The sequence below is a fragment of the Callithrix jacchus genome, chromosome 13 (assembly GCF_049354715.1).
Source record: "Callithrix jacchus isolate 240 chromosome 13, calJac240_pri, whole genome shotgun sequence".
Classification (NCBI taxonomy): Eukaryota; Metazoa; Chordata; class Mammalia; order Primates; family Cebidae; genus Callithrix; species Callithrix jacchus.
The window spans coordinates 17,280,248-17,307,698 of NC_133514.1; the positions used below are offsets into that span (position 1 = coordinate 17,280,248).

The 27,451-nt window shown below is 37.6% G+C and overlaps 1 protein-coding gene and 1 long non-coding RNA gene across 4 annotated transcripts in view; one reads left to right on the forward strand and one right to left on the reverse strand.

The window, feature by feature from the left end:
* LOC103787459 (uncharacterized) overlaps positions 1–27,451 on the forward strand; it is a 426,173-nt gene that overhangs the window by 347,838 nt on the left and 50,884 nt on the right. The window contains exon 9 of one of the 2 annotated variants that reach the window (XR_013525505.1): positions 25,238–25,947. The exons of the other annotated variant lie outside the window; for it this stretch is intronic. This is a non-coding gene — a long non-coding RNA (uncharacterized LOC103787459). Of the gene's footprint in view, positions 1–25,237; positions 25,948–27,451 lie in introns of those variants that run through there. 2 annotated transcript variants of the gene reach the window in all.
* LOC144578932 (uncharacterized) overlaps positions 1–27,451 on the reverse strand; it is a 324,136-nt gene that overhangs the window by 57,257 nt on the left and 239,428 nt on the right. For both annotated transcript variants that reach the window (XR_013525502.1, XM_078347219.1), the window contains one exon: positions 2,797–2,854. Coding sequence is in view for 1 of the 2 variants with exons in the window: in XM_078347219.1 (XP_078203345.1) it covers positions 2,797–2,854 (58 nt within the window). In the remaining variant the exon portion in view is untranslated. The remainder of the gene's footprint in view (positions 1–2,796; positions 2,855–27,451) is intronic.

The following is a 27,451-nucleotide window of genomic DNA, read 5'->3' on the forward strand; positions in this document are numbered from 1 at the left end:
TTCCATCATCTGGCTCCTGTCTATCTCTTAGTTCTCTGTTTTAGTCATTAACTATTCCTCATTTTGCACTCCTACAACATGAAGTTGCTTGAGGATCACTTTTATACCACGCCATTCCCTCTATACTAGGTCCTATTCCTAAAATACACTCCTTTGAGTCCTCCTCTCAGCCATCACCTTTTGTTCCTCTATTCTCCACGGAGTTAACAACTTCTATGCATTCTCTATGTAGTGGTTAAACTATCCCTCTTATAGAAAGCACGCTCTGACTTCAGGAGGCAATAGGTGTCCCTCTTTTATACACTCAAACCATCTATTGTGACTACTAAAATTTCCTGATTCTGTGACAGCCTCACCATGGGGCTGAGAACTTACTGCCAAGGACTCTATTCTATTAATTTTTAAATTCCTGGAGTATAACATAGTGTCTAACACACAACAGGTCCTGAGTAGGATTTATTAAATAGAGGAATATATCCATCAAAGAAAGTTAGATAACCCACCCCAGGGATAGAAAGTTAGAAAATGTGTGGGAAGAATAAACGGATATAAAAGTGTCATCTGTCCCCACCTTTCACCAAACATCCTACTGGTTTGTACAGATGTAGCTGGTTTGAGTGTGGTCACACTAAGCAACATGGAGACTGTGGCTGAAAAGGGAAATGGACACACATTAGTGTGTCTGTGTGTTTCCAGAAGGGCTTTAAGATGATAGAGCATATGGGCAAGATAAACAGCTAGGATTTTAAAAAATACAAATTAATTGTTTCAGAGTATGATAAAGCATTATTCCAGAACCTGGGAAGATTCATGTCTTTACAGAAATGAATATTCTCATGCATCATGAATTGGTCTAATAGTGTTGATTAGCAATCATTATCATCACCATAATGTAATTGCTATTTTCAGCAGTATTTTTAAATTTTTCCATGACTGAGATGACTCAGCTATTTAAAGAAAAATAAAAGTACAAATAAGTGGATGAGTGTGACCTGAATGCCCTCCTCAGATAATTAAAGCTATGACCCTCTCAGCTGTTTCCACTGTCATACACACCCTTTCACAAAAGCTATGCTATGAATAGTCAGCCAGCACAACATTGAATTTATTAGTGAGTCACACCATGTTACTTGAAGGTCTTTCTACACTGTTTACTTGGGCTGAGGTCCCCAGAAAACTAGATGAGTTCTGTGAATCTCTATGCTTCCTTTATACCAAATACTTATTGTTATGTTTACAGCAAGGAGATACTGAGTTCCAAATCCTGGGGTTGAACCTTCTCTATTTAGGTTATCTGATCTCATTGAACTCTTGTTGAAATCAGATAAGAGGGACAAGGAGGGCAAGAGTCCCCAGTTTCATACTAGGGGTTCACTTTCTTACTTCATTGTCAAAATAGGCTTCTAAATCCTGCCTGGCCTGAGAATCCAACCATTTTAAGTAGGACACTTGCTTATAAGAGCCAGAAATATAATTAAAAATAGACTTAGCGGAAACAAAGATAGAAAAGGGAGAGAGGTTTGGTTTGGTCTTGTTTTCAGGTGACAAGGAGCTTTCATCCTCAAGGAGTTAAACAATCAACCTTGGAATCAAAGCAGTTCTGGTCCTCAGGCAGGAAAAAAAAAAGAGAGAGAGATCCGATGTTGTTATCACCCTCCCTAGCTTCCTCTCTCATGTTTCTCTTGGCTTGGTAGTTTTATTCTTTATTATAAGATAGTGTCTTCACACAGTGGGAGATGTGACTCTAACAGTGAGGGGATCACAACCTCACAACCTCACAGTAGAGAAACTTGGGATTGTCCTCATAGCTCCAGTTGAAAATGACTTGGAAAGGAATCCAGTTAATCAGGCTCAGTTTAAGCTGCCTGGCCACCACTGCATAAATCACTATGGCTCGGGGGTAGCTACTATGTTTGCCCCAACTTGAATCCCCTCCACTCCTTTGACTCATTAGTAAACTTTGACTAAACCGCTGGAGGTCAAGGGGTTTGCAGGCACTCTTGGAGAACCACACTGTGAGAGACAGAGAAAGGGGTACTGTCAACAGTAGACAAAGGGAGGGGTTTAGGCCAAAAAAAAGAAGAAAAACACTCATCAACCTTAGAAACCAGCAGCATAATATTGATTTGATGGAACATTATGTTCTGAGTTCCCACGGTTCTCTTGATAAACGAACTTTGTGAACTTACAGGTTGGGGACCGCCTATATCTGAATAATTACACAAGGGGGAAAAAAGACAATGGTTATGAAAGAAAGTCCATCATGTTAGTCCTCATCTGTTTTTCCCTGGAAGAACAGGCGTGGCTTTCCTTTTGGGTTCTGGTTGTCCCAACTGAGGTTGCTTCCTTAGTTGATAGGGCAGAGCCACTGCCCTTTAGGTCAAAGCTTAAAGTCATTTTGATTGTCAGCATTTACAAAGGCATTAGCAGCAAAGCTCTGCTGTCCTCTAAGGACTGAATGAGGCTATTCTTTACTTTCAATGGAGTATAAGACATAGAGGTTATTATCTTGTTCACAGCTCAGTGTTTATTATACTGACTATGAATATTTAAATTAATATTCTGCAACATACATATATACTCTATATATTTTAGTATATTCCAAAATACCTGCCCCAGGCTCACATTAGAATACTCCCCATGTTGAGATTTTTGTTGTAATTTTTCTTATACTATGTAGACATATTTTGTGAGATAATTACTATATAGAAATACTTTGATGTGCATTGTATTTATTTTTTATATAATGCCAAAATAGTATGAATTAATCTCTCTCAAAAGCCACAGTATGTTTACCTGGTCACGTGGCCTTGTCCTCGGGCAAATGAGTAACCCATCAGCTCTGAAGAAAGACCTGCAGGAATGCCACAGTGGGAAAAGTTGCTCAGATACTTTTGGCAGAGAAATCTGGAAACATTTTTTTGAAGTTATTTCATGCAATTACTTTACAAATGTTAAGAAAACTAAGCAATGAGAACACAGAAATCTTCTCAAAATGCAAAACCCAAAACTCAACAGTCACAACTGAAATATAGTTAATAACAGTTATAGAATTCCATATACTTTCTAAGGAAAAGCTTATAGAACAAGAGATTTTGTTTGTAAAATAAAAATATCCCTCTCCATCCTTTCTTTTTTCCCCATCACTGTGGAAGAATGTAAGATTTCATAACAATAGACATTCAGCTTGCTTGTGATTGAGTCACTGTATGCAAATATTTCACTATGCTGGAAAAGAGAACTGGGAAAGAGAATCACTCTTCCTCCCTCTGGAAATCTTTGTAAACTCCCTGGAGCAGTTGAGGTAACAGTATGGCTACCGAAAGCTGTCATGTTCTGTGATTTCGACATAAGCATGCACTTTCAGAGCCACTGAACTAGAGTTTTATTTGGGAACACTTTATGTACCCAGGGTGAAATAGGTCAGACTCCTTCAAATAACCTTCAACTTTTACTGGAACTGATCTCAAACTTGCAGCTTAGAGGAAACAGGGTATAAACCTTGCCCTGTCTGTCTTCAACCTTTTAAAATTCTTCTGTGGGACACGGATGTTTTGTTATTTTCTTAGCTGATGGTGAGAAACTCACTGAGATTTACATCTGCTTTGTTGCAAAGCTAAATTTAGCCTCCTTTTGACAGTTTACTTTGGCCCTAAGTCATTTCCGTTACTCAGATACCTTTCACCATCCAACTCATCCCATTGGCATGGATAGAGTATTAAATGGAATTAAATATTGACAATCTCATGTGACTACCATTTAATCTAAAGGGAAATATGACCTCTGAAAACTGAAAATTGACTTAGTCTATAGAGTTAGTGGTAACTCTTGTGGTTTGACTTTGAATAACTGTCCAGTGTCTTTACAGATCTCCCCAAACTTTAGCTATACCACTTGAAATCCACCGTTTCAGAAAATATGCTGGGAGAAGCAATGGCATGTATCCAAAGGAACGAATGTCTTAAAATTCAGTAATTTTCTGAAAGCAGAAAGGCTTTGAGTAGAATTAATGCATTAAATAGCTCAATTTCCATTCCTTGTCTGTTGATGTTTTTTTTCTTTTTTATATAACTAACTGGGATTGGACAGTAAAAGTACTAGAGATTTAAAAATACATTAAACTAGGGATTGGAAACTTCTAGTTCCAGCCCTGGCATTAAGTCATATGTCATCTAGAATAAATTACCTCAATTTTCTGAGATTTCTTTTTCTGTCTTTATAACTAGCCTTCTATATCCATGGGTTCCATATCCATACATTTATCTAATCTTGGATCAAAAATACTCAGAAAAAAGTTAAAAATGATGTAATGATAAAAAGAATACAAATAAGAAAAGCAATAGAGTATAACAACTATTTACATTGCATTTACATTGTAGTAGCCATTATAAGTGATCTAGAGATGCTTTGAAATATATGGGAGGATGTGCAGAGGTTATATGCAAACACTGCACCATTGTATAGCAGGGACTTGATCATTTGCAGATTTCTGTATCTGTGGGGAATGCTAAAACCAACCCCCAGTGATTCCAAGGGACAACTGCATTATTTAATGATAACTGCTATAACAAACCACTGCAAAACTTGGAGAGTTAACAGAGTAAAATATATGTCCTAATGACACAAAATCCAAAGAGGATTTTCTGTATCAGGTGTCTCTTGGGTTTCACTGGGGGTAACTTTCTGCCAAGAACTAATTCAGGGACCATTTCCTTCTACATTGTGGCTATCTCATCTTGATGTTCTTCATTTTTGGTTTTCAGACAGGGAGAACGCATGAAAGACTTTGTAGGATGATTTGGGAGTGAGATATGAAACTGACTTGTACCACTTTGTTCACATTCCATAGACTGGAACTCTTTAATATCCACAGAATAAATAATTCGCATTCACTCCCAACATTTGTGAATAGAAAGTTACATTCCCTAGATGTAAAATGAATTTCCCACATTTTTACATGCAACATATGGGCATGTTAACAATTGTCTATCTATCCTGCTATATCAATGTTAACAATTGTTAACATTCCCATAAGTTAACATGCAACTATAGGGATATTAACTTATGGGCAGTTAACAATCTTTCTTGATGATACTAGAAACAGATAGACTTGAGGATGGGATGAAACAGGTGAGACGAGAACAGGAGCGGCTGGGTACTGTAGAAGACAATCTTTCTATTTCAAGATTTTGCCTTAGTCAATATGGTACCAACTAGTCAAATCAGAGCAGAGAATTCTCCTCTCCTATTTACAGACATCTTCCGTTTCATTGAAGGACCTGGTCACATTCTCAGTCATCACAAGGCAATGGTTACAATAGTATGAAGACTTCCAGGAAGAAGAATGGGCCCTAAAGCTCCTCAAACACTTTCACTTACTTTAGAGTTTGTATGAGGTTTATTTTACAGTTGGTGATTTTTTCCTTTTGTTTCATTTTTAAGATAAAAAAAAAACTTGTGGATCAAAGAGTCTTGTTTCTGTGGGAAGTTTCCCAAAGTCTATAAACTATGAAGAGACTTCTTCAAACACACATAATTTCAACAAAAATAAGGCAAAGCTGTTGGATTTTTGCCCTGTGTTATCACGGGTAAAGGCGTGTCTCTTGATTAGATAACCCTTTGCCATAGCCTGGCCTCATTCCTTGAAATTGCCTGGTGACTTACATCAGTTTTGATGCCAATCTGAGCCTGGTTTCTAAACTCTAAAGGCACACTGAGACATCTTAAAACCACAGCACTGTTGTCACACCAATAGAGAAAAAGATACTCATCTAGGAAACTTAATAATGGCCAGTATTTATTAAGTACCAAGCACATTTTGTACCAGGCACTATTCTGTTTATAGGTATTAACACAATGAAACCTCCTTATGAGAGAAAGTTACTATCTGTTTTGTGACCTTATTTTACAGATTAAGGAACTAAGGTGTGAAATACTTTTCTCAAAGTTACACATCAATAAAAAAGGAATCAGAATTAAAAATCCCATATTTTGACTTTAGAGTGAGGTTCTTAACTACAGTACACATTGCCTGAAGTGACATGAAATATCTCCTTCAGCTACTTTCAATCAAATACAAATTTTAATAAGATAATATTTTAAAGGGAATAATGCATCCACATTGGACATTAGAGAATAAACATTTACATTCTAATAATCCACAATCCAAAATATGTCTTCAAGCATCGCGGACATAAAGAGCTTGCAAGTCATCTCCTCTTTCACAAGAGAAAGCTGGACTAAATAAAAATCTACCACCAAATCTGGACAGACAGGTGACTCCAGAGAGTGACAGCTGAGGCCTGCTTATCTGCAGAACTGAAGCCACAGAAGCTGTAAACTCTAGTAGTACCCAAAATGGCTGAATTTTGGGTAAATACTTTGCTAAATTGCTGAAATTTGACTTGGATAGCCTATAAGAAACTCCTGAACGGCTCTCCTGGTGAAGCAATGAGAAAGATTCCCTCCTGGATTTGTCTAGGAAAGGGCAAAGCAACGGTTTTGAAATATGCTTACAGCATTGTTCTAACCAAGGGAATTGTTCCACAGGGAAGAGTAAAATTTGAGCATAGCCTTAACCCAGAATGAGAAATGAACACTGCTCTTTCTCTTCGGCACCTTTCGTTGGTGCATCCTTCCAGAGAGGAAGATGGAATAGGCAGTGTTGTGCTTTCTTGAGTTTTAGCCTCATTACGCCATTACAGTAATTAAATTTTCATACTGGACTTGCTGCTCTGACTGGCGACTCTCATGCATGGCAGCTCAGCCTATATGCCAGTTCAGATGAGCTCCTGACATCTAGAATAATTTTTTTAGTGATTTACAACTCTAGTAATACAATAATAAAAATATGAATAATCCAATTAAAAGATGAGTGAAGGAACTGAAATGACATTTCTCTCAAGGAAATACAAAAATGGTCAAAAAGGATGAAAAAAAAGCTCAACATCCCTAACCATGAGTGAAATGCAGAAAAACACAATGGGATACAACTTCACATCCACTAAAGTGGCTATAATCTGAAAGATAATTAACAAGTGTTGGAAAGATGTGGATAAATCGCAATCACATTATTTGCTGATGTGAACATAACATGGTGCAGCTGTCTTAGAAAACGGTATGGCAACTCGTATCACATGACCCAGCAAGTTTTACTCCTAGCTGTTTATGTGAGAGAGATTAAAGGAAATGACATGAAGTGAAAGGGAAATGAAAACGCGCTCATATAAAAACTTGTACACAAATTGTTCACAGCAGCATAATTTGTAATAGCCAAAAGGTGGAAACAACTCAAATGTTTATCAGCTGATAAATGGATAAATAAAATATCTTACATTCATACAATGGAATATTATTCAATAAAATGCAATGAAATACTGAAACCTGCTATAATATAGATGAACCTTGGAAACATTATACTAAACAGAGGACAGGCCCAAATGACCACATATTATGTGATTCCATTTACACAAAATATCCCAAATAGGGAAATGTATAGAGACAGGAATTCAATTCCTGGAGAGGTACAACTAGCCAGGAAGTGGAGAGACTGGTGGGGGACATCTAAGACATATAGGGCCTCATTGTAGGATATGGAAAGTATTCTAGAATTTATTGTCATGAGGGATGCAGAATTGCGAATTTCCCAAAAGCTGTTTAATTTTATACTTGGAGTGAATTGTAAGTTTTGTGGATTATACTTCAATAAAGGAGTTGAAAAATATATACATAACTTGAAATGTTTAATACTATATACAATTTCTAAATTGAAATTATTTAGAATGTCTTGATCATATCGCTATACCATTTAAAATTCATCTGTTTTTCTTTTGTACACAGGGTTTGATATATACTGGTATTCAATAATATTTACTTATTTTTTTAAGTTGTAAAATAAGTAAAAATGAAATAGGCCAAAATGAATATGGGAAAATCATCGTAATCAATACCCCACATCCAAGCTATCACAGGACTGAGTAGCTAATGTATTTTTTTTTGTCAAATAGCATATTAAGTGTTGAAGAGAATATTCATTTTTGTCTTGATCTTAAACATAAAGGGACTAACACTGATTGTGTCTGAGATAGTGCGAGTGTGTGATGTGTATTTTGGGGGGTAGGACAAACTCTTGGTACCAAGAGCCACTTTAATCACAATCTTCACTCAGTGAAACATTATCATCACTGCTCTGCACAACCCTGCTCTTTGTGTTTCTTGTTTTTGACTCATCCATTGATATTTTAATTTGTGTATTTACTCAGTTTCCTCCATATCTGTGTCTCAATTATTCTAACAAAATGTATAGCCTTTTACTCATTTTTATAAATATTAATTGCTGTTTTGTAGACATGTAATTTTGAAGTTTATAATTTTTTTTTTAAGATTGTGTTAACCTTCCTAATTTTGTCCTTCATCACTGCTTTTAGGTCAATCCATGTTTCTGTGTGTATATCTAATGTGTTATTATTAATTCTGACTCATCCTCCATGGGGTTTACCTACAACACACTATCCAACAGCCTCCCCAGTGATGCATATTCTGCATTTTTGCTGCCCACTAACACAAATACTGCTGCAGTGAGTATCAGAGGGCATGTTTTTTTTAGTTTCTCTAGGATCATATGCCTTGGAGAAGGATCCCTGGGTCATGGGGAATAGATGGATTTAATTAGACTAAATATTTCTGGCTGTTCTGCAAAATAAGCTGTACCATGCTTCCATGAGCAGTGCATAATATATCCACAGCCACACTTCCCAATATCCAGCTTACTAATTTATCACATTCTGTTACACATAAAGGGATAATTATGGATGTTTCCATTTGTATTTTTCTTTTAATAAAACTGAGCATCTCTTTGAGCTTTTCTATTCTGTGAATTTCCTGTTCAAACTTTTTACCCATTTTCTTTTCATGTCTTTTTCTTATTTGCAAGTCTTTCTTATAACTTTTATATATTAATCCCTCTTCAATGTTAGACATTGCAAACACCTTCTCTCAGCCTAAATTCTCTATAATGTCCTATATTTAACAGAAATCTTTATTTTTTATGTAATTATATTTTGGCTTTATGTTTTCTGCATTTGCAATTTTTATCAAATCTCAAATGTTAATTATTTTTCAAGTTGCAGAATACCCAATACCACATGTATGTTTTTTTCCAAATAGCATCTTAATTAAGGTTGGAGAGAATATTTTAGTTTATCTCCTGATCCTGAATTTCAAGGAGTTGTTCAACAATTCTAGACAGAAATACACTGTGATTATCTTCTAATAACTTTATGGTTGACCATTAAAATTAGACCTTTAGTTCATCTGCATCTCAACATTGTATATAGTTTTGATGGATTTATCTTCCAGTTATATTCCTTTACCATTGTAAGGAATAAGCCAGGTATGTGATTATAAATCTGGAAAAGAGTACTTCAGGCGGAGGAATAGCAAGTGTAAAATCCCTATGTGGAAACAGGCTTGGCATCTTCCGGAATCAGGAGGTATTCCACTGTGGTAGGACAGCACAGTACTAAGGAAGGAGCTAACATAAGAAAGAAATAGGCAAGAGCCATTCAGCAGAGGTTTTGAAGCCATGGGGAAATGGTGTATTTCATTCTAAGTGTAATTGCAATCGATTGGAAGGTAAGTAGAGTCACACAATTTGAGTTATGTTGTAAAGACGATTTCCAGGGGCTTCCAGTGATGGACGAGATTAAGAGCATTCTACTTTTTTTTCCTCCTGATAATTATAACTTAATATTTACAGAATACAAAAGCAACTATTAGAAGGCTCTAAATAAATGAATATTTGAAAAACTAGACTCATATAGACCTCGGAACTTGAGCGAAAACCTGACTATGAGTTCATGAGGTTATATTTTATTTTTCCTCTTTTATCTGCCTCATGACCTGCTTTGAAGGCTATTGGGCTGCTCCTAAACCCATTTGGTCCTGGGCATTACTGGTTCTGATGAGTTAATAATACCTGCTGTCTAAAATTAAGCAGCCCCAAATGTTTTGTGTTTTATAAGAAACTGCTTTGGTAACTCCTACCTTTTCCAACAAAACATCATGTCCAGTGCACATATACATATCTAGTTTGGATGTTTCAAAAGAAATATCACCACTTGATATGTACTCACTTGAGGCTTTTATTTAAAGGATACATGGTAGCATGAGAAAGCTACCATGTATCCTTTAAATAAAAGCCTCAAGTGAGTACATAACAAGAAAGAAGTCCCCAGAGATATCCCATAGCTTGAACTCCCCAGGGCTCTATCTGCACGCTAGGACTGGGCAGTATACTAGTGTGTCCATGATTTCAACTGTCATTTGTGTAAGAAATCTCAGCTCCAGGAGAATGCTCCTAAAACAATCTCAGTATCTCTTTCAGTCAAACCAGGCTTATCAAACTAGTTGGTCCTGTTGCCTGACCATCAGTAAGGAAGATAAACTTGTTTCAGACCCTAAGCAGTACATCATAAATGCCACTGACCTTATTTTGCTTAAGAGTAAAAAGTGTCCAGGTATCTCTATATCCCCAAAGATAAAAACAGAATATTCCCAGTACAGCTCTATTCCCACAGCCTGCTCTCTAACTCTTGGTCAAAGCATTGCAAGTATAAATTGCTGATAGGTGTTCCTTTCTCTGTATCTTTCATACTATTACAGAAGAAAGAACAACTGCTAGAATACTATTGATTTCTATCAACAAAGAACCATGGGTATAACTTTAAAGAAAGCTTTCGGTTTGTCAAAGATTCTAGAAGATTCCAGTGCAAACTTCTTCATAATAATGCACTAGCTTGACCACAATTTGACATCCCTCTGCCACTGAAATGTAAACCTTGTAAAGTGTATCAATGCATTGATCCAATGGAACGATTACTTCATTGTTAACTAAATTTAGTTCCTCCTTTGCTCAATCAGCTTTTATTGGAAGAAAATCTTGTAGAGGTTTTAATTCAATCTGACAATATATTTGGTCATTAGTATCAGTGTTACAGGTTTTGTAAAAATCCCTTAAATTAACATTATAATTATACCAGAATTATACCAATAAGCAATTAGATTACAAGTTAGATTACTACAAAACAAGTCAGTTAAAATTGTTGCATTTCTCTGACTTTCCCAGCAAAAACTGACTTTGTCCATAAACCTAATGTGATCAGGGATTGAAGTATAAATCGAGGGCCAAGTTGCAGTTAGTTCTGGATTCCAAGTCCCTTGTGGGCATAGTTACATGCTCTGTTTGATACTGCAAGATTTTATGGACAAGGTGTTTGTTTTTAAGAAATGTCTATCTTTTCCCCACTGGAAAAACCTTGATCAAGCTTAATTAGGCTTCCACTTTCAACTAACTTCACTATGGGGTACATCTGTTTTTATTTATGCATGTGACTTTGACAGTTAAGCACATGCATGTAGATTGTACTCTCTATTTACAAACTTCCATGCACTCCAGAGAACATAACTCTCCTGTAACTCATCCCTGGATCCCAGGCCATTGCCCTTATGCTAACTGCTTCCATCTGGAGGAGCATATTTCACAGCTCCTCTTTGGTTACTGTGCATGCACTCTTTTCTACCTTTGTTCCCTAGGGTGCGCCAAACTATCTATTGAGTCTGTTTACCTTCTTCTCCAAGACTGTGTTATCTGCCCAGGCTTCTTGCTACCTTTTCTCTTTCTCTTGAAATAATATCCAATCTAATAGGTTAATATGGGTCAGTGAGTCTGTTTCTCCAGTATATTTTCTATATATAATAAAAGTAAATTTGGCTTGTCCTAGGGCTATACCAGTTTCGTCCAGGGCGCCTTCAGAGTGTTTTGGACAATGCTGGTTTACCCATTGGATATGCTATTGCCATAGAGTCTTACTGAGTACAACTTGAGTACATATTGAGGATACAAAAATGGTGAATTTCTCCGGATAATGTCACATAATCAATAGTCACACCCTCAAATATTTTGAGTATGCCAGTTTCCTATATAATCCCTTGGCAGACATTGGGGCTATCAGTAGGAAGTATGGGCTCACCAAGTCACCCCTAAACTGACACTGAAATCTGTTTGAAAAGTATTCTTCACATTGATGATTTTTTCTCAATCCACATAAACATGGATTATATGCATTAGGCCACTTAATACTATGACGAATTGAAGATGCAACAAATGTGTTCATCATGTTTAGGCATCTTTGTTAACAGGTCATCATTTAGTTCAACAGCTACATGGTGATCTATGGTTCTTTCCTGCATGGTGCTTTCCAAAAGATGTCTTCCACAGGTGTCAATACTGTCATTGACACACTTCATATAAATGAACACATGTTAATGCTTCTTTAATTCCCTGAAGCCCATCCTGGACCTTCACATTCAAGCAAAAAAGGAGTTTTCTGCAGGCTTGCACATTCAGTTTCATGAGCATATGTAAATATATCTAAAGTAAATACCATTTTCTGCTCTAGCTTTTCCTTCTTAGCATTATCCATTTATTGACTCCCTTTAGATTAGCAAGCATTTCTCCTTCTTTGATTGATTTTCACCCGCATCCTCCTTCTACCCCTGGAGTAAAAGCATAAGATTCAGCAGAGGACTGACGTATAGACAGGGCAGCAGTGTGAGTCCTGCAAATGTCTTCTTTATTTGTTTCATTCAAATAGACTAGGGTTGTATAAGTACATGCTTAAAAGACTAGCTCATCCACTAGGTATGAAAGCAGAAACTGATCCAGTTTCCAGTTCATACAAGTCAGGAGAAATACAACTGGCCATTCCCTGAGGGAATTGTACGGTGACATTGAGGGACACTGTCATGGTGTCATGTTAGCAGTTGGTCCTTATTCTGGAACTCAAATGCATTTCAACTCCTGGCACTACAAGATCAGGCAGAGAAAAAGAAAATAATCTAGAAGTAGAGAAAAAGTTTATGTAAATTCCTGTGCCCCATTCCTTCTTCCCTATCTTTGCCCACAATATGTCAACAATCGATTCAAAGGCAAACCCTCTTTACTTCCACACAGTCTGTGTTTTAACATATTGTATTCGATCATGGTAACCATCACTTCAATTCTTACCACCTCCAGTTTACTAAGCCAGTGTTTCAATTCCCCATTCCCATTTTCAGTTAGTCTGGTACTCGGTAGGTTGTCAACTTCCTTGTATAGAATGCTTTTGAATCTCAGACTGCAGGGCACCTGTAATAGAATTGATTCCTGCATTTGATAATATATAAGCAGGAAGTCCAAACTGAAATAATACTGTTTGCTCTAGGCCTCTAGGGTGTTAGAGGAATTTGCTTCAGCTGTCAGATGTGCAAACCCAAATCCAGAATGAATATCCATCCCAGTGAGGACCCACTGTGTCTACCACAAAGTTGGGAATCCACCTGCCAGCTATAGGCAGGCTCAGACCACCTTGGTATGAAGCCCATGCCTGTATTTTGTCTTTCATGTTCCGGCTGACAAATAGAGCAATTTTTAGTCACTGTTCAAGCTCCTAAGGGAGACATGTGGATATGTCTCTATCCCCGTGATTGTTGCATTGCTCAAATGCCTCTATGGCAGCTCAGAGCTCAATTTGCATACCTAAAAGGCCACTTCCAAAGTGCACAGGAGGACATTTACTTATGGGTCCAAGTTTCCTCAGAAATGAGAAGGTTTTTTTTGTTGTTGTTGTTGTTTGTTTGTTTTTTTGATGGAGTCTCATTCTTGTCACCCAGCTGGAGTGCAGTGGCATGATCTCAGCTCACCGCAAACTCTACCTCCTGGGTTCAAGGGATTATCCTGCCTCAGCCTCCCAAGTAGCTGGGATTACAGGCATGTGCCACCATGCCAGGCTAATTTTGTATTTTTAGTAGAGACAGAGTTTATCCATGTTGGTCAGGCTGGTCTTGAGCTCCTGACCTCAGGTGATCCACCCACCTAGGCCTCCCAAAGTGCTGCGATTACAGGTGTGAGCCACCACACCCAGCCAAAGGGGGCTTTTTAGCGAGCATGGACATAGGTCCCATTTTAATTGCCTGTTGAAGTCCATAGATTTTTTTTTCTATAACAGAGTACCCCACCAGATGTTCCTTTTCTCTTCCGGTCTTCTAAGGCCTATTTTCCAAATCACATTGCCAGTCTGCTAGCTTCTAGCTTAAAATCCTAGCTGCTGCCGCTGGGTGGCAGTCACAGGCCTTTACCAGAAGCTGCAGTCAGCATGGCTGCAAGTTGCAGAAACTTCCCAAATCATTCATTCCTCTTTTCATCTACAATTAACCTCCTGGATCCATCAGCTTTTCTTATAGAACATCCTGCACTATGATGTAAGGAATTCATGGGCACTAATGTTACTGCATATAATAGATCTGCAATTCAGGCCAAACTTTATGCCTGCCAAGGTATCCTGTATTGTTTTAAATTACACGTAAGTGGGCTCATTCTAACAATTTGTGATCCAGCATGCATAATAAAACAACAGGAGGAGGAAACCTGCACAACATCCCTTTCCCAGTGATTTAGGTAAGGAAAATGTCCTCATTCAGATATCACATCCATTGCAGTGATACTTTCATCAGAGCAAGGCAACCACCATGCACATATTGCATCCATAAATTTCCACTTTGAGCCACTTGCTCACCTTCGTTACTTACAACACCACAACCTTCTAATTTAACTGCATCACCTTTTAACACTTCATTAGCAGGTTTAAGTACCACTGTTCAGCAGTCCTGAAAGTTTCTTCACTATGCATGAGCCACTTGACCTGTACCAATGCAAACAACCAGGAGTCCCTGCCTGAGGGTTTTTCTAAGAGGCTTGGGCTCTGTCATGTCCCAGTCATAACCCTCTCTTGAATTTCACTTTCAATATTGGTGTAGGCTCTGAAAAGGTTTTAGACTCTTCTTTTGTGTAATACTCAAAATTTTAAACCATAAAATTTTTACTAGGGTAAATTTCCAAGGATGAATTTACTGGGATAAATTTACTAGGATACATTGAGTAAACCTGTCTCATGCATTTTATCATCTGAGTTGGTATAATAGCTTTTATAATCTTTTATAGCAATTCATTAACATTTAATGACTACTCCATCTATCTCCTTTTTCATGCCATTTTTTAATCAACCATAAATTATTTACACTTGGTTCAATGATCCCAAGTTTTTTTTTTTCCAACTCTTGCCTTCTTGTTGATTTATTTCTTCTGAATAATCCTGCTCTTTTCCTTGTCATTAAACCCCATTTGGGGGAGCTGAGTAAAGAGATCTGCAGTTTCCTTTGTATCTCTTTGTCTGCCCAACAACGTAGGCACCCGAGGAGTCCATGAAGTTGCAAGTTATTACAACATCAGCTCTCACCTAGGCCTGCCATAGAAGGGTTCCCTAACCTTTTTGGCATCAGAAACTGGTTTCATGGAAGACCATTTTTCCATGAACCAGTGAGGTTGGGGTGTTGGGAGGGAAAACTGTTTCACTTCAGATCATTAGGCATTAGATTCTCATAAAGAACATGCAACCTAGATCCCTAACAGGCGCAGTTCACAAGAGGGTTTGCACTCCTGTGAGATCTGGTATCCCTGCTGATCTGACAAGAGGCGGAGCTCAAGCAGTAATGACAGCTGCTTACCTCCTGCTGTGCAGCCCCGTTCCTAACAGACCATGGACTGGTCCGTGCCCCAGGGGTTGGGAACTCCTGAGTCACAGCATTAACTTATGCATCACCCCATAACCAACATAAAGTTACCCACATCCTTAGCATTTCAATAGCTTGGGGGTACTCCACTTAATATCTAAGAGAGGACTGAGACAACGTTCCTTTTCAGGGCATGAATCACATACTCTTGCCTTTATGCAACTTAACAGAGTGGGACCATAATTCCGTGAAAGCTGCAAGCCAATTTAGGATCCTGAGTAAGATCCAACATGAAGTTACCCACGATCCCCCAAACTCAATTTCCATTGCAAAAGCAATTGTGAAAATAACTGCAAATGAAGCTAAAAAGTAGTTTAACTCACTTTTATAACAGACCAGACTATAATCAAAGCAAAGATCTGACCGGTTCCCCATGGACAGCCCATTCCTCACAGACACAGGACCTAATACCGAGGCTCTGGCAGCTTCACTCTGCCTCTCTGGGATCGTCATTTTAGCTAGAACAGATGGGAGCAGCCAAGACACCTATTCTTGGCTGACTTCTCCTCAGTGTAAACCTTTTTTGTTACCCATTTAGCTACCTCCCCTGGCCCTGGTCCACAAATGCTTTTCTACCCATCTGTGGACAGAATATTTTTGTGACCTCAGCCTATGAGTGGGCGGTCAGAAGCCAGCTGAAACCAATGCTTTCATCCCCTCAAACTCAGCTCATCTCTCATTCTCCTAAGCAATGCCTTAGCTGTTGCCTAAATTACAGAGTGGGAAGGAAGGGTCATTTCAAATGTCCCGTCTGGGTCACTCACTGTATAGTGTTCCCCAGTTTGGATATTTTGAAAAGTACTTGCCATAAAGTATATCATTTGAGGTTTTATGTAAAGGCAAGAGGTTCAAGGCAGCAGGAGAAGGGAAATGCGGACATGCATTGGAGGTTGGAGAGACATCATCGGGAGGCACAAAGTCCCCGGGGCCCTGTCTCTGCAAACTAGGGATGAACTGAGCCTCTGGCTTGAACCAACTTCAAGCAAGAAAGCCTGGGGCCAGATTCCCCCCAAAGCTCTCAGTAGCTCTTTAAGTAGTCATGCCAGGTTATTAAACCAGTTTAGGCCAGTTGCAAATCCTCAGCAAATAAACTGACCCGGCGGGCGGGGGGTGGTCACTGGGGAAGTTTGGATTTTAAGTAGCCAGTTATAAATACCACTGCCATTATCCTGGTGAAAAGTAAAACCAGGCATCCAGGAATCCCCAGGGATAAAGACCAAGTATTTTCAGTCCATCTGTAAACCAGCTCTCTCTCCACATATCACCTCACCAGAAAACTCAAAGCAGTTATTGCCTACATTATGTAATTACAGTATCATACTATTGCCAAAAATTAAGTAAAAATTTTAAAGTTACATGGATATATGTTTTATCTCTCTAGCTATATCAGAAGCTCTGTGATGAATGAGTTCATTGATTCATTACTAAATATTTACTGAATACAAGAATGATAATTTCCATAATTAATAAATGAAAAGTTCTGATACTGAGGTAAATGAGAAATAGGTCACTACTAATCCATGAGACTGAAAGGGATTTTGTAACCAATGTAAGAGAGATGCCACCAGCCACGTTTTGCCTGTGGAAATATATATCAAAATTTCTACTTGGGTTTCACATGACTTAAATAGGGACTCAAGAAACTTAAATTATTAGTCAGTGTAATAATCTAGGTCCTATGCAGTTCAACAAAACAAGAAATAGTAGTAAAATAATTGAAATAATTTTTTCTATGAATACACAATATAATTTTCTACATAGATTAAATCTACATATATGAAGAGCTTCTAAGATACTGACAATATATTTTTTCTTTTTTTCTATTTTTCCACTGGCATGGTGAGGACTTAGGCATTCAGTTTTGTTAATTATTGTATGGGACATTCACGCCTTCTTCACTTTTTGAATGTGTGCTATATTTCACAAATTTGAAAAATAATTTTGAAAAATTCATGAGAACTGACAAACTATGGAAAATAAATAGTGCTGCTGTTTGGCTAAACAGGGCCAGGAGAATAGTTCAAATTGGACTTAAATGAGAACACATCTAAAAACCACAATATCATATATATTTATATATCATTGGAAGTTACCAAAAGTCTTTCATATTTAATCCTCATTGAAAGCCTTTAAAACAGGTATTCATAGAAGGTATTATCCTCATTTCACAGATAAGGAATCGGGTTTGAGTAATGCTACATTATTTGTGCAAGTCACTTATGAGAGCAGTGAAGTCAAGCTTGAATCCAGGACTTTGGAGTCCTCTGTATACACTTTCTACTGAATGACACACACACAGACTTAAGACCCCATAAAAAAGAAGTAATCAAGAGAGAAGCATTTTGCTTCAAAATGCAAAGCAGCTGTTTTAAATATCAATCAAATATCAAATTATAGCTTAAAAAGAAAATAAATTGGAAACATAAGCAGTAAGCTCTTTTTGACAATAAAATTATTTTGATTTTTTTTCTTTTCCTACATTGCTTATTCTCAGCTAAGGTAATCAAAGAAATTTTAGCTTTAATCAAAGAAATTTCAGCTTTATTATTTTAACCCCCTCTGTCAATTCAAAGACTAGACCTATACATACAACTTTACAAACCTACCATTTGTTGAGTGACAGGCACTATTCTAAGTGCATTATAATTTTTTATTAATCCTCATAATGACCTTATGAGAGAAGTAAATATTAGTGCCTCTCTGTTACAGACAAGAAATCTGAGGCTCAAAGAGGTTTAACGCTTGTCCAAAGACATGTGTACAGCAAATCTCAGAGCTAAGATTCAAACCTGAGTTAACCTTAACTACAAAGCCTGGGCCCCCAAACACTCTGCTAATTTGGGCCTCCCTCTATGAAGGGGGATCAGGAAAGGAAATAAACTTTGGAAACTGTTCATGTGATTTGAATTCCTGTATAGGTCAAGGCTCAATCATGGAATCAGAATCAATAGGATATAGGTCGATTTGTTGCAAGGACTTGATCTTGTGCTATTGTGGGTCTGGTTTAGAGATCTTCGTAAGGTTGTTGCTTTTGTGTCTAACGCTGGAGTCTGAAGATCACAAGACAGGTAGTTGGAAGGGAAGTTGGATGTGAGATGAGTGAGAGCAAGATCAAGTGGGAACACTCATGCATAACTGGAAGGACAGTGTGAAACCCATTATCAGTTCTTGCTGCCACTGAACTTGGGGATGAAGCTATCCTGCAGAAGCTGGGGCCTTTGTCATAGGGCTGAACACACATACACTTGGCCTAGGCTTTGAACAAATGGAGAGGATTATGCCAAAGCAGAGCCATTGCCAGCCTGTCTGCTGCCTCATGCCAGCAAGGTGAGTCAGCAGATCAGCCACAATGCCTGCCATCAATGAAATGGCTGCTGCTTCCCATCCATCAAGAATCTTCCTCAAGAATCTCTTTTCTGGTCAATGCTATCTGGAAAAATATAGGAAAGAAAATGCTGAAAAATGTATATGGTGGTGCAAAAGTAATTGCGTCTTTTGCCATTAATTTAATGGAAAAATAAACACAAATACTTTTGCACCAACCTAATAATTTAGCCCACCCAAGTTGACCTGTCACAAAGCCACAATGATTCTCTTGCTTTATAGATGTGAAAAGTCAGTCTTGGATAAATTCTGAGATATCTATATCTAAGATTTATCAAGAATTGAGAGTAAAGAAATCCTGTTAACCTTCCAGTATTCTTCTTTTCTCTATAAACAGGATAACACCTAGGTTTCATTTTACTTGCCAAACATATAGACTGGTAGTTGGGAAGAATTCTGAGAATAAGAATTTCTTTACTGATCAGTGGTGTCTGCTGTAGGCACAGGAGGAAGAAGCCATGATACATATGCCACAAATGGGCCCCTGATCCTGTACTACTTTGATTCTCTTCAGAAAAGAAGGTTGGCTTTTACGGGGTGTTGTTTTTTAGTTTTTGTTTGTTTTTAATGAGACCGGGGCTCACTCCGTTGTCCAGGCCAGAGTGCAGTGACATGATCATGGCTCACTGCAGCCTTGAACTTCTAGGCTAAGCAATCCTCCAGTCTCAGCCTCCCAAATAGCTGCGGCTACAGGCACACCCTACCATGGCCAGAACACTTCTTTCAAGTTTTGTAGAGATGATGCGTTGCTTTGTTGTTCAGGCTGGTCTCCATCTCCTGGCTTCAAGTGGTCCTTCTGCCTCAGCCTCCTAAAGTGCTGGGATTACAGGTGTGAGCCACCACAACCAGCCAGAAAAGAGTTTAAGGGATGTGATAAATAAATCAATTATAAAACCATGTGTACTTATTAAATGACTTAATATTGGGGGCAAGGAACTCTGTAAATTTACAGAATAGCTATCAAGAAGATAATCACATGCTTTCACAAAACACCCCTGTTGAAGCTAGCATACAGGGCTAAATGGCCATATCTAATATTTTCTGGGCACATAGAGATGAATGGATTTTTCTAATATTCACTTTCTTATTAACAACTGCTTAGAAACACAATGGTTTTCACGTACAAACATTCTTTTTGACATTGAAATTACAAACATAAAACTGTTGCTATTCTGCAATCAACTATTCATACTAAGTGAATTTATCAGGTCTTAATTGGGGCTAATTTGAAAGTTGGGTTTTCCATGGTAGCAGCATCCAGTGAGGAATTTAAGAAATGTTCTCCCATTTGGATAGTGTATATTCTAACAAGCTTACATAGAGCTTGCTGATTTATATCAACAAACAAACATTTATCTTTTATATACACATGCCTTATCTCCTCTCATTGACACTGTGAAGCAGGTATAATTCCTGTTTTTACAGATGAAGAAATTCAGGTTCACATATGTGAAACTGCTATGGCAATAGCAATAATAGCTGGTAAGTGATAGTGTAGTAATTCCAACCCTGATTTGTTGACTGCAAAGCTCATTTATTCTTTAATGGCTATTTCAAATATGCATGCTGATCCCAGGCAAGAGAGAATGCTGTCATTCTGGGGCAGACTTAGGAAGGAATTCTACTTTCTATCTGGGACCTCCATTCATTGACTGCTTTCCCATTCATCTTCATGCATGCTTGCGTGAAGTACATAATGCTGCCCCTTTCTTGATAGGAGAAAGTTGTATTTGTTTGTCTGAATCTCTCTTTCCACTCTCTTCACACACACACACATACACCCCACCACAGAAAAATAGGAATGGGAATATAGTGAAGGATGATGGTGGAATGTTCTTGAGTTTTCAGCAAAGTTCTATCCTGAAGTATGTGCATCTATCTTTATATTTGCCTTAGCTTCACTAGAATAGGTGCCCTGTTAAAGCAGACAGTGAAAATAGGACCTTTCTGCACTGAATATATTATACGTTGACAACTATAGATGTTTAGGATTGGTGGGAAATTGAGATATGCTCCTTGCAGATACACCAAAGGGAAGATGATCACAAGGATTTGCAAAGGGAACTAACATTTTCAGTTAGTGCTTGTCACTGTAATTCTTAATCTTCGCAACTATGTTCTAAGATTGGTCTCATCTTTCTGATTGTATTAGTGAAGAAGATGAGGTTCAGAAAGCTGGAGGAAACTTCTTGAGGCTCTAAAGATAGTAAGAGCTAATTATTATTATGCTCACAAAGCTCTTGCTTATCGTGAAGTAAAAACTTTCTTCTTAGTTTACCCTTTGGGGCCACAAAAGAAGTCTAAATTTTGGGGTAATAAATAAATCTTTAAGGATAGGAAAGTGGGTCTAAATTAAAAGGCAGAAATTCCTCTTTAGGATAATTAGACACAACTGAGCAATGGACATTCATCAGGGGTTTCAGCAGACTTGTCTATAAATAAACTCCTTTCTCCAGGGCAGTCCCATTTACTCAGCGGCAACATCCATATTAACAGGAGCTGCTATGAACTGAAAATTAGCTGAGTGCTCCTCAGTAACCAAAAGAAGTCTATATTTTTCCCTGAAATTGTGTATCTGAGAAGAATGAGATTTAGAGTAGGTCAGTAAATTTCCTAAAGTTATACAGTACGTAAGGGACAGAGCCAGGATTTGAATGTCATCAGTCTGACACTGACACCACCACCATGCTCTAAAATCTATAGTCCACCAGTAAAATAAAAAAAAAAAAGACCAGTCCAAAAGAAGCAGGGTGGGGAAGGGGAGGAGAAGGTAAAAAGAAAGCCAGACAGCCTCCACCAAAAACTCAAGGGCTCCCCTGCTCTCCACACTACTATTTTCAGCAGCTGACAATAAAATGCAATTCATAACAACAAAAATCCCAAAAGTGTTTTTGAAAGGTGCTTTTTTTTTTTAACTGTACAGTTTAATAGACAATTTTTAGAGCACTTTCAGGTTCACAGCAAAATTGAGTGGAAAGTACAGGGATTTGTCATATACATGTCCCCTGCACCCATTCACACACAATCTCACTCACTAGCGACATAGATGAACTTACACTGGCACATCATTATCATCATTGAAAGTCCACAGTTTACATTAGGGTTCACTCTTGATGTTCTATATGCTATGAATTTTGATAACTGTAAAATGACATGAATCTGCCATTGCAGAATCCTATAGCATAGTTTCACTGCCCTGAAAATCCACTCTGTGTTCTGCCTCTTCAACTATCCCTCCTTTTGAACCCTGGAAACCGCTGATCCTTTTATCATCTACATAGATGATGCCTTTTGCCTTTCCAGAATGACATGTTGTTGGAATCATGCAGTATATAGACTTTTTAGCTTCTTTTGCTTAGAAATATACACTTAAGTTTTCACCATGCTACTTAATGCCTTGGTAGTTCCTATCTTTTTAGCATTGAATAACATTCCATATTGGGATGTATCAGAGTTTATCCATTTATCTACTGAGGTATATCTTGGTTGTATCCAGATTGGGCTGATTATGAATGTAGCTATACACATATCTGTCCAAGTTTTTATATGAACATAACTTTCCAATTCATTAAGGCAAATATCAAGGAGGGCAACTGCCAGATCACATGGTGAGATTATGTCCAGTTTTTGAAGAAACTGTCAAACTGTTTTCCAAAGTGGCTAACCATTTTACCTCTATTTCCACCAGCAAAGAATGAGCTCCTATTGCTGCACATCCTGTTTTGCACTTCGGCTCTTCTAATAGTTGTGTAGCGGCATCTCATCGTTGTTTTGCTTTGATTTGTAATTCCTTAAGGGCATGTGATATTGAACATATTTCCCTAGTCTTATTTGCCACCTGAACATATTCTTTACTGAGGTGTATGCTCAGCTTTTTTGCCTATTTTTTAATCAAGCCATGTGTTTTCTTACTATTGCATTTTAGGAGTTGTTTGTATATTTTGGATAGTAGTCCTTTATCAGATGTGTCTTTTCTAAATGTTTTCTGCCAGTGTTTTTTTTTTTAAACCAATCCAACAAAGTGTATTATACCTTTAGAGTCTTGAAGTTGTGTACTATCAGTCCTCCACCTTTGTAATCCTTTAATATTGTGTGGAATTTTTAACCTGTTTGTATAAACTTTAAAGCTAGTTTTAAAAATCACTTGCTGGGATATTGATTGGGATTGCACTGAATCTATAGATCCAGGTGGAAAGAACTGATGTCTTTACAGTACCAGCATGGAGTATTTATTAATATGGAATAGCTCTCCATGTATTTAGTTCTTTTAAATTTTGTCATCAGAGTTTTGTAGTTTTTCTCATATAAATTGTATACATACATGTAGTTTGCTAGATCTATACCTAAGTATTTATCTTTGGGAGTGCTAATGTAAATGGTGATGTGCTTTTAACTTAAAATTCCAATCATTTATTGACAGTATTTGGAAAGGAATTGACTTTCGTGCATAAACTTTGTATCCTGCCACTTTGCTGTCATCACTTACTTGTTTCAAGAGCTCCTTGTTGATTCTTTCGGCTTTTCTACATAGGCAATCAAGTCAGCAGCAAAGAAGGTTTTATTTCTTCCTTCCCAGTCTTTATATGTTTTATTTCCTCTCCTTGTCTTATTTCATATGCTAGGACTTCCAGCATAATATTGAAAAGCAGTGTTAAGGGGGAACATACTTGCTTTATTCCTGATATTAGTGAAATAGCTTCAAATGTTTCATCATTAAATGTGTTAGCAATTTGTTGGAGATGTTCTTTATAGGTCAAATTGAGGAAGCTCCCCATTACTCCTAGTCTGTTGAGCGTTTTTATCATGAAAGAGTGGATTGGGAAAATGTGGCACATATACACCATGGAATATTATGCAGCAATCAAAAATGATGAGTTTGTGTCATTTGTAGGGACATGGATGAATCTGGAGAACATCATTCTCAGCAAACTGACACAAGAACAGAAAATGAAACACCGCATATTCTCACTCATAGGCGGGTGATGAAAAATGAGAACACATGGACACAGAGAGGGGAGTACTAAACACTGGGGTCTATTGGGGGGAAAAGGGGAGGGCCAGTGGGAGGGGGAGATGGGGAGGGATAGCCTGGGGAGAAATGCCAAATGTGGGTGAAGGGGAGAAAGGAAGCAAAACACACTGCCATGTGTGTACCTATGCAACTGTCTTGCATGTTCTGCACATGTACCCCAAAACCTAAAATGCAATAAAAAATTTAAAAAAAAGAGTGTTGAATCTTGTCAAAGGTTTTTTTCTGTACATATTGATACGATCATGTGATTTTTCTTTCTTCAGCCTGTTGATGTCATGTATTACACTCATTGATTTTCAGGTGCTGATCTAGCCCTAGGTACTTGAGATAAATCTCATTTAGTAATGGTATGTATCTCTTTTTATACATTGTTGGATTAAATTTACTAATATTTTATTGTTGATTTTTGCCTCTATCTCCATGACACACATTGAACTGCCATTTTCTTTTCTTGAAATGCCTTTGTCTAGTTTTGGGATTATGGTTATGCTGGCTTCATAGAGTAAGTTAGGAAGTATTCCCTCTGCTTCTACCTTTTGGAAGATATTGTAGAAAATTGGTCTAGAATCTGTCATAAATATTCAGTAGAATTCATGGGTGAGGCCGGGCACGGTGGCTCAAGCCTGTAATCCCAGCACTTTGTGAGGCCGAGGCGGGTGGATCACGAGATCAAGAGATCGAGACCATCCTGGTCAACATGGTGAAACCCCGTCTCTACTAAAAATACAAAAAATTAGCTGGGCATGGTGGCATGTGCCTGTAATCCCAGCTACTCAGGAGGCTGAGGCAGGAGAATTGCCTGGACCCAGGAGGGGGAGGCGGTGAGTGGAGATTGCGCCATTGCACTCCAGCCTGGGTAACGAGTGAAACTCCGTCTCAAAAAAAAAAAAAAAAAAAAAAAAAAGAATTCATGGGTGAAACCACTTGGACCTAGTACTTTGTTTGGACAGATTATTATATTAATTCAAATTCTTTGATAGATATAGACTTATTCAGAGAGTAATTTTTTTTATGTGAGAAATAATAATCTTTTGGAAGATGGTCTTCCAAAGAGTTGGTTCATTTTGTCCAATTATTAAATGGCTGGGCACAGAGTTGTTTGCATTGTTCCATTTCTAATCTTAGTAATTTGTGTCCTCTCTCCTCTTTCCTTAGGCAGATAAAGGATTTTCAATCTTCCTGATCTTTTCAAAGAGCTGGCTTTCGGCTGCATTCATTTCTCTACTGATTTCCTGTTTTTGATTTTATTTATTCCTGCTTTGTTATTATTTATACTCTTCTACTTACTTTGGATTTAACTTGCTCTTCCTTTTCGGGTTTTCTAAAATGGAAGCTTATTGATTTTAGCTTTTTATTATTTTCTAATATATGCATTCCATTTTATAAATTTTTCAGTACAAAATAATTTCACTATATCCCCTTTGATAAGTTATATTTTCATTTTTATTTAGCTCAAAATCCTTACAAAACTCTCTTAGGATTTCTTTTCTGAACCATGTGTTGTTTAGAGGTATGTTTAATCTCTCGGTATTTGGGGATTTTTTTTTAACCTATCTTTCTGTTATTTGTTCTTTGTATAATTCCATTGTGGTCTGAGCATACACTGTATAATTTCTGGTCTTTTAAATAAGTTAAGGTGTGTTTTATGGCCCCAAATATTGTTTATCTTGGTAAAAAGTTTTATGTGGGCTTTAGAAGAATGATACTGTTGTTGAAAAAGGTGGCATGTGAATTATATTTAGTTAATGTCAATTATATCCAGTAGATTGATGTAGTCATTGAATTCAGCTTTGTTCTTACTGATTTTCTGCTTACTGGATTTGTACATTTTGAATAAAAGTGTGGATGTCTTCCTGGAGAATTTACTGCTATATTGTTTTGTAATGCCTTTTTCTATCCCTGATAACGTTCCTTGCTCTGAAGTCTATTCTCTTTGAAATTTATGTAGCTACTCCAATTTTCTTTTAATTAGCATGCCGTAACCTTCTCCACCCTTTTGTTTTTAATCTGTGTCTTATTTAAAATGGATTTCTTATAGACAACATAAAATTGGGTCTTTGTTTATTCTGTTCCACTCTGACAAAATTTATCTTTTAACTGATTTTAGACTACTAACATTCAAACTTATTGTCAGGATCGTAAGATCTATATTATTCTACATGATTTTACTTTTTTTCCTTCCTTAGCATATTATACTACTTTTTAAAATTTCTTTCAGGGATTGCCTGAGTGGTTACCTTTAACTAGGTAATTCAAGTCCACTTTCAAATATAGCATGCCTACAAATGTGCCTATGTGCAAGGTTTTGAGGAGCATTTATCATGGTTGGTGTTTTCTGAACTTCCCAGGTCTGTGGTTTGTTGTATGCCATTAATTTGTGGAAACTCTCAGTCATTATTGCTTCAAATATTGCTTCTATTTTCCTTTTTATTCTTCCCTGGTATTCACATTTTGAGTATTTTATAGTTATTCCACTGTTCTTGAATATTTTGTTCCTTTTTTTCTTTGCTTTTTAATTTTGAATGTTTTTATTGACATATCCTCAAGCTAAGAGTTTCTTTCCTCAGCTGTGTCCAATCTACTGGTGAGTTCATCAAAGGCATTTTTCATTTCTCTTACCATGTTTTGATCCTTAGCATTTCTTTTTGACTCTTTCTTAGAATACCTATCTTTCTGCTTACATTACCCATCTCTTCTTACATATTGTTTACTCTTTTCATTAGAGACCTGAGCATATTAATCCTTGTTTTAAATCCATCATTCCAACATCCTGGCCATATCTGGTTCTGATGTTTGCTCTGTTTAAACTGTTTTTTGTTTGTTTGTTTTCACTTTTTAGTGTGCCTTGTAATTTCTCATTGATAGAGGATACCATGCACTGGGTAAACAGAACTGTGATAAATAGCGCCTCCAGTAATGTGATGTACTATGTAGAGGAGGGGAAGCATTTTATACTCCTATGATTAGGTCTCACGTCTCAGTCTTTTAATAAGCCTGTGCTTTGGACTAGAAACTTCACTAATGCTTTTCAGTTTGTTTGGGATTTCTACCCCCTACCCCCACCTTCTTAGGTGGTACAGGAAATGTAGAAAAGTTAGGCATTTTCCTTCCCCATGTAAGTTATCCTCTAGTAAAACCCCAGTGGCTTAATTTTTCTGGAAGGCAGGCCTAGTGAGAGAGAGCAGAGTCCTCTGCTGCATTTCAGGAATGGCTTTTCCCCCCGAGTCCCTGCTGGAAGCCTTAGGGAATTTTCAACAATCTGCACTGTGAGAAGCTGGCAGAGAACTCACAAAAGAGTGGGGCCCTCTACAATTGGATCTCCCTGGAAGTTCTCAGACTTGTCCACACTGCACCTCCAGCAGCTTGTCA